A 13,357-nucleotide genomic window follows, 5' to 3' on the forward strand; every position below is an offset into this window, starting at 1 on the left:
AACCACATTAACATTACACCATATTCTTGTCATCCCCCTACTTTCCGCAATCTAAATTCACCTATTCTCAATCCAGTTCTTATAAAATGTTGCTTATATGATTAATTCACAATAGATTGTTAGTGGTTGAAAAATGCTCAAAATGTGTTCTTTTTGTGTTAGCAGGGGACACCCAAGGAGAAAACAACTTAGCTCCAAGAATAAACCTCGAATGGGCTATAAATCCAGCGGTGGAGAACTCGGTCCTGACTTGTTTTAGTTACTAAAACTTACTGACATCAGCTGAAAATTAACCATTTGACGGTTGATGCCCAGGGAAATGTAGTAACCAGTAAGGCAGGCTACTAAATTCTTATTTTGCCCAGAGCAACAAAAACTCAAAATTCACAAAGTCTTACAGTCAGTAGCAGAGCTCACTCCTGTGGTTCTGCAATGCAACTAAAATAATGGATGTAGAATGCAGCAAGATGAGCAGAGACCCTGGAAGAAGGGTGAGGGGTGCGGGTGAATTCCTTTTGGTATTCAGCTTAGAAACTCTAATAGCTGATTTAAAAGGAAAACTGAGTCTGTGGTGGTTATTTCTCCCCTACCTGTAATGATGATGTCGCCTTTATAGTTAAAAGTACACGTAAAGATTTCATCAGCGTGCCCCTCGAGAACCTGCAGGCATTGACCAGTCTGAACATCCCAGATTCTCGCCGTTTTGTCAGAACTGCCAGTTAGAAGACGGTTTCCCTGGGGGTTAAAAGAAATCTACAAAAGAGAAAGAAAAAATGATCACAGGTTTGCATAATGGTTCCCAATATATTTTTAACCAGCAAAAAGAGGACATTACTAAGTACCTGTCACCTTCCCAGCCTGGTATTTATTCTTGCATAGAGCAGTTCCTCCACAATGGGAAAAATATTGCAGGGACTAATACATGAAAATTAAAATCTAGATAGAAAGCTTAATTTCCCCCCCCTCACAATTCTAAGGATAAAGACCAAAGCACCCTGACAATTTCAGTATTCCCCCCTTGGCTTCTTTCCAAGACTCATGATGCCTTATTAAGTTGGTCTCCTTCATACCCAAACCCACTGCCATCTCTGCAACCCAACTTTCTGTAATCAAACGCACACAGATCCTCCTTCAATCTATGTCAGAGAATAAGTCAGGGCCTACAGGAGAGGGCTTTCTATTGCTACTCAAAATTCAGCACTTTCCACGAATATGTTCTGAGTGCCTCCTAACATGCCAGGCATTATCAAATGGTATCTGTGCGGCAGGCAAATGAAACTGTTAGTCTTCCATTCCTTTGGGCATCATGCTTATAACCCTCTCTAGACCATCGGAAGACAACGATTTGGGCCACCTCCTCTACAACTGAAGGTTTGATGAGGGCAGGGCCATGTCTGTTTTTTCATCACTGGGTCACCAGTGCCTAGCACCGTGGAAACACTCAAAAAGCATTTGCTAAATGAATGAATGAACCCTTTAGCTTTGCACTCCAGAGAAATGCCATTGCTGGATGGCAATTCAATAAGCAATATATCACTTAACAAACATAAAATTCAATAATACAGACTTTGGGTCCTCTTTATATTCACACACACACAAATAGATGTGAACTTGTTGAGTGGGACACACTAGCCCTGTCAATAACTACTAGGTCAGACACTTGGGAACATGGCTCAGGCTCTCTCCTCAGCCTGTCTCCCATGTCCACACTTCCCCACCCCTCTTCCTGCCAGTCCCTAGGGCCTTCCAGCCTGCAAAGAAGATGTGCTCTGCACTGTCTCAGAGACCAGCTCTGATAGGCCAGCAAACCACCGGCAGCAGGTGCAGAGCAGGAGAGAAGAGAATAGGGCAGTGGGCAGTTCCGGGGTCCAGGCGGAGCCTTCTGACCCCTGAAACCATCAAGCTGATATTTTACAAGGAAGGAGCAAATCTGACCTCAGGTATGAGACCAAGGAATTGGGCTAAGCAGGGAGGTGAGAGTCATCACGTCCCACCCTTCTCTAAAATTTTCCACGGATACCTCTAAAACCTCAGATCACTGACCGGATGGCCCTGCTCTGTGAACAAGTTTTTGGGAGGAGCTTATACAAAATCCTTAGCTACAGCTTTGTTTCAAAACAGGTCATTTTAAACTTTGATAAGTGTTAAATATTTCCAAGAAATACTTCCTCAGTAGCATCTGATTAACAGAACACTTGACACTTGCTGCACAGCATATTTTTGCATAATATAAATTTGTGTGTTTACTAGAATTGGGAAATGCACTCCATAAGCTTCTTAAACAGCTTTAATAAATATTTTCAGCTAACTAAATCTCTTGCTGATGGCTGAGGAGAACGCTGTTTTATGCTTTTTGAAAGGTTTTAGAAATCATTTATTATGCTGAATTTGAGGACACGCTTAAAAGTAAAGTGTGGGTAACTGATTTTCAGAAGGAATGAGATAATTAGACAAACCTTAGTACCCTCAGCGCCAATAGAACTATTTATACTAAGCACGCTGTCTACTTTTGAAAGTAAGGAAACTGCTCCAAATTAGAAAGTAACTCACCTTTGAAATTTCCCCTTCATGGCCTTCCAGTTTGCTAATACATTTTCTTGTGGCTGCACTGAAAACTCTTGCTGTTCCTTTTTGAGAGGAGTGAGGATAGATATAAATTCATCTGAAACACAGAACTTTGAACCATATGCCTTGAATTATCTAAATATCTATTCCTCTGACACACAAGCCCTGTGCTAAGTTTGTCTTCTTGCCTGCGGTGAGAGCCAGCCACTTAATATTCTAAACGCAAGCTGGTCCCACTGTGGGAGAAGATGGTGAAAAGGAGTACCTCTCTAGTCTTGAGCTTATTAGAAGAGATAATGAGTGCCAAGGTAGAAAGGGGGGAGGGGCAGGAATCCAGAAAGAAAACGGATTTTAAAGGAAAAAAAGGGAATCAGAACAAGTCTTGAGAGGCTGGTGATGAAATAAGCAGCAAAATCATCACCATACACCAAATATGAGTATACAGTTACAAGAAGGTGTGAGAGGCCTGCCTTAGAGGGAACAGCGGCCACTGCTCAATGAACAAAGAACAGGCACTGGAAACCGTTTTCAACAGAAAGAGCCAATAGAACGGTTTGTATCCCCAGTGCCCAGAAGTGCCAATCTCATAGTAGACGCTTAGTAAATGAATGACGGATGGATGGATGATGGATGGATGGATGAAGAAGTAAATACATTTCTTTAGAATTAAAGAACGGAGAAGTCAAATAAGCATAGAAGGAGAAAAAGAACTGTAGTGAAATTGTTGTCAGAAAAAAAGTTACAATTTATCTGTCCAGGTTAAGGAGGCTTTCTTATTGCAAATTATAGCATCAAATAGAGGTAAAATCAGCAAGGATATGGAATTTTGGTTACTTAATTTTCATTCAGAGAAAAGAAAAACATCTTAACAAATTTTTTACTTACCTTTCTGAAAACGTCAACTTCAGGAGGAAGTAGACAAAATTATTTTAGAATTAATGCGATTAAAAATATCACACTCCTACTTAGTTGGAGATTGCAAAAGCCTTAAAGGAAAGTGACCAACTTGTTTTAAGAGTTTCTTAATAAGACAAAAGGAAATATCCTGCATAGAGTCATACTCTAAATTTTACAAAAGCATTTTTACATTTCGTAAAACACAGAAATAACACAGCCTGAAACTGTAATTTTTTTTAAAGCTAGAAATAGGAATAAGGCACAAAGAAAAAAACATTCAGCCTAGAGGGTAATTTCAATGAGGAAGAAAACGGTGATATAAGGAACAGATGTAGCTTGCCAGGTAACTAATTCTGTTGAATGAGACCCAGTTTTAAGAAGCAAATGAGGAGCATAGACCAGAGATAAACAAAAAAGATTGGTCTAAACATCAAGACTTCTTAGAAGGCATAGAATGAGAAGAGGTTTACAAAACACACCAAAAGAAAAAAAGATTTTCTTGAAGTAATGTCTTATTGAACAAGGAAAGAATAGAATCACTGCTAGGAGAAATAGCAGATGACAGAGAAAACAAAGCTAGAAGAATTGAACTCATATTTTATTCTCATCCGTCCTTCCACATCCTGCTCTGCCAGCCTAGCTTGTTTTCTACCCCCTGGCGCTAACCAACTCTTAATATTCTAACATTATATATAAAACACATGCATGGCATTGTTCACTGTCTCACCCTCCACAACATAGCTCCACCAGGGGAAGGATTCCTCTCTCTTTTGTTCACTGGTATATCCAATGTTTCTAAAACAATTCCTGGCACAAAGTAAGTACTCCATATGTATTTGTTGAATGTATTTTTTTGTGTAAATGAGAATGACATTTAAAATGAAAAGGGCAGATTAATTACAGTTCAGAGATGATTTTTAAAAGCCAAGATCCATGAGAAGGATGAAAAAGTAAAGAGTTACTTTAAAAAATAAAATTCTCCGCATTCAGGGTGTTTATATTCCAGGATATAAAAGGGACTTGTATGTGTGATCAAAAGATCACCTTTGAAAAGTCCTAGTGAGTAAGAGAATAAGCATGTAAATGTAATTTTGAAAAGGGAGACAACAATGAAACAAAGACTATGGAATTCAAATGAATCACCAGTAAAATTCTACAACTGATTCCAGCACAAAAGATATGTGACTACTTAAAAGTATGTTAGTCACAAGGAGCAAACACAGGCAAACAAATGACAGGTCATGTCTAGAAAAAGCATTATATTTTTGCGAGAATTTCTTAAATGTCTGTTAAGATATGGCGTGGTGTAATCCATTGTCACCAAAGGTATAACAAAAGGTGTAACATGCTCTAGCATCAAGCGGCCATCAAGGAGCTGAGACAGATTTGGCGTAGCATCCAACATGGTTTTCGAGGAGGTGATGAAACATATTGCAGCATCAAGGGTGGTTCTTTAGGTGTAAAATCTGATATAAGGTAGCACGAGGCATAGTAATCAGGAAGATCAGGTGGACATAAAATATCATCATGCATAGTCATCGGGGAGATGAAGTAGACACAATGCAGTGACATATGTGGTCATCAGGAAGATAATACAGACATGGTGTAACATCACAGGTGTTCTCTATGGAGATGAGGCACACAGTGGAACATTGTATGTGGCTATCAAGGACATGACACAATATAGTATGAAAGACTATCAAACAGATTATACAGACACAGCATAGCAATAAAATGGTAACAAAGAGATGATGCATTCTATAGCATCGTACACGGATATCAAGGAGATGACACAAACAGATACAGTATAGCACCAGATGTGTTCCTCTTGGTGATAATCCACAATATACCATCATAAATAGTTGTAAAGGAAGTGATGTATAAATAATTTAGAATTACGCAGTTATCAAAGAAATGAAGCATAGTACTGCATCATATGTGGTGTTTGACAGAATCGAGAAACTTATAATAACATCACAAGTAGTTATTAAGGAGATGAAGTACACACAGTGTAGCATCATATAGTTATCAAGGAAATGAGGCAGCCCTATTGTAGCATCATATGCAGTAACAAGGAGATGGCACAGACAATGATTAGGGTTATACATTGTCATCAAGGTGATGATCCTATATATAACATCATACCTAGTTATTAAGGAGATTATGAAAGAATAGCATTATACATAGTTATCAAGGAGATCAGACACTGTAAATATTCAGAGGTTACTGTCCAGGAAATAACCTTGAAATAGTGTAGTATCATACATGTGATCAAGGGAGAAACATAATCATAGTATCGCATCCCACATGGTGTTCAAAGAGAAGTAATATGCCCATGCAGATGGTTGTCAATGAGATGATACGGACATCATGCAGCATTCCATGTGGCTTTCAATGAGATGATGCAGACACAGCATAGCATCATACATATCTGTCAGCAAGATGAGTCCTAGTACTGCATCATACATGGTTATCAAAGAGATGATGCTGACATAGTATACATCATATGTGGCAATCAAGGAGATGATGCAGGTAGAATGTAACATCATACATGGTTTTTAAGCAGTTGATAAGAGTATAGTGAAATATCACGCATGGTCATCAGGAAGATGGTGCAGACAGCATTGTGTCCACTTGGTCATCTGGAAGATGATGCATACATAATGTAGTATCTTACTTGGTGACCAAGAGACGGAGTAGACATAGTGTAATGTGATGTGTTGTCATCAAAGAAATAAGATATATATTGTAATGTCATCATAAGTAGTTATCAAGGATATGATGCAGATATGGCATAGCATCAAACATGGTTTTAAAGGAGTGGATGAAAACACAGCACAGCATAATACTGCACTTTCAAGGAGATGATGCAGATATACTGTAGCAAAGGTCCTGGGGGGATGAGACAGACATAATACAATGGCATACATGGTCAATAGATATAATACAATACAATAGATGTATTATAGCATCATATGTGATCTTCATGGAACTGAGACACACATAGTGTAGCACCAGCCCATGGTTGTAAATAAGATGACACAGACATAGTGTAGAATCATAAGTGGTAATCAAGAAGATGATGTATGGCATAGAACCATATATGTTCATCACAAAGATTAGCTAGACATAGTAGAGTAGCACATGTGGTTATAAAGCAGATAATGCAGATTTATTATAGTACCATTGATAGTGGTCAAGTTGATGACGTCAACATAGTGTAGCAAAATGCATGACCATCAGAGAGATGACCCAGAATATACCATTATATATAGTTATCACGGAGATGATGAAGACCTAGTATAATTTTATATGTGGTTGTCAAGGAGATGATGCAGACTTTGTATAGTACCACATGTGGTTATCAAGAATATGACACATAGTGTAGTGACATAGACAGACATCACAGAGATGAGGCAGATATAGTTTCTATCATAGCTGGCCATCGGGGAGATGACATATAGCATAGAATCATCTATGTTTATCAAACAGAGCATAAAACCCTCCATAATTTAAACGTGTGAACAGATTACCTACCATCAGCTGAAGCAGTTGCAATAAGCTTTCCAGTGTAATCAAAACAGCTGTCTAATATTTCATCATCATGGCCTGTTAACGTTGCCACGCATTTTCCATTCATAGCATCCCACAGCTGCTATTAAACAAAAGAAGAAGACTATGACTTCCTGTCTAAAGTGCAAAGATGGCCAAAAGTAGGCTTTATGACATGCTTATGGCTGGTTAAATAACCGTGCCAAAGCCAATCATTTAACAAGGCACACTTTGGACACAGAGAAGTCCGAAGACAGACATTCAGAATGAGTATATAAATCTGCCACTATGTTAGGAAAAAATCTCAAAGTGCATGCTTCACTGATTGGAATGGAAGTGCCCTCTTTTCATATGAAGGTCTTCAAATGATAATGAGCTTGATCTAAACCTACACTGCTCTAAAATGAAAAGTACATTAAGATTATTATAATCTGATGTATAATCAAATAATAATTTCAGAGCATAAGCTCTTAGTAACAGAAAGTCAAAGGCATGGAGCCACTGTGGTGAGACGCCTTGATGTTTGCTCTAATCAAAATTTAATAAATAAGTAGAGGGGCATTAAAGAAAAATAATGTGCCTTTTAAGATAGGATCTTTTAATACATTTGAATCAATTACATAAATAAATTATTATTTATGAATTAATATCTTAATTTTACAGCACCTTTGAAATTTGTTAGTGTTGTCATGAATATCTGACACAGTAAAAAGTACACACACAAGGGGCTGGCCCCGTGGCCGAGTGGTTGAGTTCGCGCGCTCCGCTGCAGGCGGCCCAGTGTTTCGTTGGTTCGAATCCTGGGCGCGGACATGGCACTGCTCATCAGACCACGCTGAGGCAGCGTCCCACATGCCACAACTAGAAGAACCCACAACGAAGAATACACAACTATGTACCGGGGGGGGCTTTGGGGAGAAAAAGGAAAAAATAAAATCTTAAAAAAAAAAAAAAAAAGTACAGACACAAGAATTAAAAAGCAGAGATATTTCTTGAGCTCACCATGCAGGTTTTGTCCATAGAGCCAGTTAATATCAGAGAGCAGTCCCAGTTGAATAAGGCACTGCTAATCTCAGCACAATGCCCGATTAAGGTATACACCTTCCTACAAAATGCAAATGACTCAAACTGGTGAAAGATGCCTTACTTCCAATATATGCACAAACAATGTCAAGCCCATCAATGTACAGTCTAACTTTAGTTTTCACCAAATAACATCTTTGATGACAGAACAAAGACAGCTTACCATAGCACAAGAGGAGTCAACTAGGCTACTAATTTCATTTCAACACACATACACATATTTTAAGCAATCAAAGATAATAACATTCCTTAAGACAACACTTCAGAAAAGAACAGGTAAGAAGTAATAAAGGTAGTCTGAAATTCTGGAAGCATTCTTACACCAGATGAGTGGACCCCTGGCAGTTCAGAAACTACCTATCAAATGTCTGAAGGGCCCTTCCTCTCTCTCACTTCCTGTTGTATTCATCTTGATCAGCACCCCTGATAATCAGCCCCTCTATCAAAATGCAGGCAAGTCCAAGAGTAGAGTTTTACAACACAAATAGGCTTATTGAGTTATCTTCTTAGCAACTAGGACCAAAAATAATTAGGAAGGAAATTGAAGTTCTTGGACTAAATTAAATTTGGGAAATTAGCCATGATATTATTTATTCACGATATCCATGCCTACCATAATGACAAGCCATTGAAATTTGATTACATAGTACGTGGAATAAATAATAGCTATATAACCAGGCTATTGCTAACATTCTCCTTTTTTGTTACTGCTCAGCATTATTTGTTCAGAATTCTAAGAAATCACACATTTTTTCTGGATCAGAAATACCATTAAAGAACGAACTAATTCATTTTCAGTATGTCCTATTCCTACGGAAACCAGAGCACAGTTAATAGATACAAGAATAAACTAGTAACAAACATCGTCTTCTTAATCCTTTGATCCAGGTTAAAAAATTCTTTAAAATTAAGAATACCTTCCAGTATTAGCATCCCACACTACAACTGTGTGATCGAAAGACCCCGTGATGATTCTGTTTCCTGAGGTGTCAAAGGACAAGGAGATGATTTCAGCTGAATGTCCCTAAAAGAGAGCAGATACCATCATGTGTACCTGTAGATAAAGCAAGTTCTACAAATGTACAATATCATAGCTTAGAAGAAAATGCCAGAAAAGGCAAAGCTATACAGGGAGAAGGAGACTTGTGGTTGGCTGGGGTGGGAATGGGGAGTGACTGCAAATGGGCATGAGGTTTCTTTTGGGGGTGATGGAAATGTCTAAAACTAGATTTTGGTGACGGTTGCACAATTCCTTTGGGTTACTCAAACTTGACATACATTTAAAGCAAGTCAGTTTTAACTCAATTAAGTTGTTTTTGTTTTTGTAAAGAAAAGAAGCGGGTATGTTTTGGGAAATCAGAACGCTTCTTTCACATTGTTCTGGAAACATTAAAGAGGGCTGTTTGCTTTATAGGCTAATAACAGGTGACAGGTAAGAGAAAACAGTTTATGAAATACAGTTAACAACTTTTTAAAAAGGAAATTCTTACGATAATTTAATGTGAATTGTTTAATAAATGTCTGGCCTTTGGCCTGCCCTTGACCTGGTTACAGACCAGGGCTGAGGAATGAAACTGTATGAGACCACGGGAAGGAGTGCCTCCCTAAAGTAGATTCTGCTTGGAGTATATCCCTCATTTTCCTTAATATTTTAGTAAATTAACATGATTACCTTTTCAAATAACACTAAAGTTCATGTACAGATTAAATTTCTGGTTGATTCCAAATGACAAAAAAAATGTAGCTGAACATTAAAATTTTGATCACACAAAACAAATGTATTCTCTGGCAGCAGACAGGGGTGGGTGTGCAGGGCGGGACGCATCCTTTTGAATGCTCTTAGGCATCCCTCTGAAGCAACAGGTAGTGGAGAAGCAGTGACCAACAGAAATGATGAGAATGAAGACCAGAGAGAGTATACTTATATTAATAATTAATAATGCTAGGCATTCTAAGGCAAAAAAATCCTTGGTGTCAGTTAAAAACAGTGCTTTTTCTCTTTTTTTTCAGTCTGTTTTTTAACTTTCTTAAAAAGAGCTCTCCCAGGAAAGAGGTCCTATGTTTTTAACTCATTTATAACGTAAAAGGATAGGAAAACTAGATTTCCCATCCAGGTGTTCCCACCGATAGCCACAGAGACCTGCCCTATTTTTGCTTGGTGGTTATGGCTGGGGTGGGAAGAAGCAGAGGACAGCAGGTCAGAGGAAGGTGCTGGGTGTGTGGTAGGGGCGACAGACAGGGGCCCCTGTGGAGATACACCACCAACTTTTAATCTGTGGGCTTTTCACCTCCGGCCACTCGCCACTTGGTAGTACAGGAGGTTTCTAAGACTGGAGGATGGAGGAGAAGAGTGTTAACTGTCATCCCTTTAAGGAATCTTCTTGCAAGATTCTCCAGTTCTGCCTCTTCCAAAGGGTGCCAGCTCCCACCTACTTTGCTTTTAGCCAGACAGATGATGACAGATTTTAAGGTATAGTTGGTATGGCTGACAGACTGAAGCTAACCAAAATAAAAACTCATCTGGCTTCCCCAGCACTTCCATCTGAGTCTCTGGGAGTAGCCAGCAGACCAACTGGAACACTCTCTCACTCCAGCCTGGAAACCAGTAACTCAAAAGCATCTTCTCACTGAGAGCTAATTTTGTAATAAAATTCCCAACAAAAACAAACACAAATAATAGGCTTATCCTAAGGAAAGGCTAATGAGAATGTAAAACTCTTGAAGTTATTGACATTATTAACATACTGCTAAAGTGAACACTTCCTCTCCGTTCTGAATGTCCCACAGTTTGGCCGTTGTGTCCATACTTCCGGTAGCCACCAATGTGCTTTGAGGATTGAACGATAAACACACCTGAATTACATGAAATAGATGAGGTTTTAGAAGGACAGAGGTGTTGTAAATTGTTAATTTCATATAGAAAAGCTTCAAAATGCAAATACCTTAGATTCTGCCTAATTCTTTGCACAACAGACAGCAAAATACCAAATACAAGTAGCCTGTTATTTGCAGGTTGGATCCTGAAGCATTCTCCTCCTGAAAAGAGGCTGCTCGTTGTCCCTCATCACCCAGCTCAGGCTTACAGGAACACTGACCCCCCTGCCGCTTCCAGACACAGAACAAGAACAAAAGCAAAGCACATCACCTCTGAGAGGCATGCTGTCTGGCTCCCATCTTCCTTGCTGCTGTTATCACAGTCCTTTCAATCACACTCCCTCACTCACCAAGGACTTTGGCTATTGGCTCAGTCTCAATTCCAAATCCTAGGAGGCCTTTGTGTGGGCCATCTGTCCAACACCCCCAGACCCATGATCCTGGACTCCTTTTCATAATCACTCCAATGGCCACACCCTGGACCTTGATATCTTGAATGACATCTTTACAGCCTTGAATCTTCTCTAGAACATTCACTACCAAGACACCAGTCTATAGTTCAAATTTCCCAGTATTCCAGCTTTTTCTCTTCCTTACCACACCACCTACCGCACCACCTCTCCCAACCAGGATATCTTCCATCTCGTTGAGATCCTTTCCTTTTCTCCTGGTCCATCATCCCCATTCAACTGGGAGCATCACTCCTGCCAGCATCCTCAAGACCTAGTCCTGTCTTTCAACTGCATCCTCCGTAAAACTCCTAACAACTTCTATCAAGCTGAGATTTTATCTGCTCACTTGCCCTCCTTACCTCATCACTCTGCTGAGGCAGCTTAAGAAACTGACAGAGCAGATTACTCGTGTTGTTCATTCATGCCTTCCGTCCTCAGCACCATTCCCTACTTTGTTTAACATGCCACTGGCTGCACACATCCTTGCATTCCCCCACTCTTGCCTCTACTCCTGTCCTCATCCCTCCTCAGCAGATAAGCTTGCCTCCTACTACTTCCCTGAGAAAATTCTTCGATCACGTGGGAACTCCCTCACCTGGCCCTCAATCTCCTTTCCGTCAGGCTGTCTCAGAGAGATCTCTTCATCCATTCTAAGACATCCCCTTCCTTGCACTCCTAGGGGAGATGTGCCCCCCAACTTTTCCTTCCGTCTAGACTAGATCCTTCCCGGTGGCCTATAAATATGCTTGAGCTTTTCCCACATGGAAACAAAGCCTCCTTCGACTCTATGTATCTCCCTTTTAACTACCTCATTTCCCTGTACAACCAAATTCCTTGGAAAAATAGTCTACCGTCACTCCCTGTTTGCCCACCTTTCACTCTTCAACTTTACTGAAACCACTGGCTAAACATCCAATTCAAGAGGCTTGGTCAATCATCCCACTTAACCTCCCTGAGGTTCTCAATATTTTCTTCCTTCTTGATGTCCTTGACAGCACTCTGCTTTTCTTCTCTTACGTCTTATCTCTTTTTTTTTTTTTGTCTTTTGAAAGTTTCTCTTCTCCATCTTGCCAAGATTCCATCAGCCTTCTCCCCATACTCTACCTTTTCCTTGGAGCAGTTTCAACTGATCAGTGATTTCTACTGCCACCCAGACGCCAGTGACTCACACAACCATGTCTCCTTCTTAGACCTCGCTGCTTAGTTCAGCCCCAAGAGCCAACTGCCAAATGGATGCCTCTGTTTGGATATCACACAGCTTTTATCCATCTGTCCAAGACATGGGCATCATATGAAACAATCCTGCTCCTCCTCTTTTGTGTACAGAATTGGTGAATGGCACTGCCAGTTGCCTAAGCCTGAAATCAGGGAACCACCCTGGATTCCCTTTTCCTTCATGTCTCATATCTCCTTGGTAATCCAGTCCTACTCCTCCATCCCCAACCTCTCTCACATTCTCCTCACCTGCCTCAGGACAAGCCTTTATCCTTTTTGCTTGGACTGCAACAAGATCCCCAAGTGGTCCATGCTTCTAATCTTACCTACCTCCCATTTTGCCTTCACACGGCCGGAAAAAAATGATCTTCCCAAAGAGCAAAACTGACCACGTCATCTCCCAGCTGAAAAGTCTCCACCTATGGCATTATCTACAGGAGGAAGTCCAAATTCCTTAGCACAGCTTATGAGAGCCTCTATAAAACTATAAATGGCCTTGTCTGCCTCTCCCACTTCAATCATGCACATGCTGTGGTCTGCCTTTGAATGGATTACAGGTGTGCCAAGACACTGACACTCTTAACCCAGGCAGCTGGGCACCACCAGGGATCTTTGCCTGTCACCTCTGATGGTGGGCAGCAGGCAGCTCCCCAGAGTGCATTGCAAATCCATATTAGCATATTCTGTGCATGTCATCACTGGGGAAGGTTGGAAAGCAC

The 13,357-nt window shown here is 40.2% G+C and overlaps 1 protein-coding gene across 9 annotated transcripts in view; it reads right to left on the reverse strand.

Annotated features, from left to right (window-relative positions):
- Positions 1-13,357, reverse strand: part of DAW1 (dynein assembly factor with WD repeats 1) — a 42,734-nt gene that overhangs the window by 5,292 nt on the left and 24,085 nt on the right. For 2 of the 9 annotated variants that reach the window (XM_014835982.3, XM_070489545.1), the window contains exons 7-12: positions 10,843-10,950; positions 9,015-9,121; positions 8,017-8,119; positions 7,000-7,114; positions 2,551-2,627; positions 591-753 (exon numbers count right to left, since the gene is read on the reverse strand). In XM_014835982.3, coding sequence (XP_014691468.3) covers positions 591-753; positions 2,551-2,627; positions 7,000-7,114; positions 8,017-8,119; positions 9,015-9,121; positions 10,843-10,950 — 673 coding nt within the window. Of the gene's footprint in view, positions 1-335; positions 481-590; positions 754-2,550; positions 2,628-6,999; positions 7,118-8,016; positions 8,120-9,014; positions 9,122-10,842; positions 10,951-13,357 lie in introns of those variants that run through there. The other 7 variants (XM_070489547.1, XM_070489548.1, XM_044751510.2 and 4 more) reach the window with 6 other exon arrangements.

The sequence above is a fragment of the Equus asinus genome, chromosome 19 (genome assembly GCF_041296235.1).
Source record: "Equus asinus isolate D_3611 breed Donkey chromosome 19, EquAss-T2T_v2, whole genome shotgun sequence".
Classification (NCBI taxonomy): domain Eukaryota; kingdom Metazoa; phylum Chordata; class Mammalia; order Perissodactyla; family Equidae; genus Equus; species Equus asinus.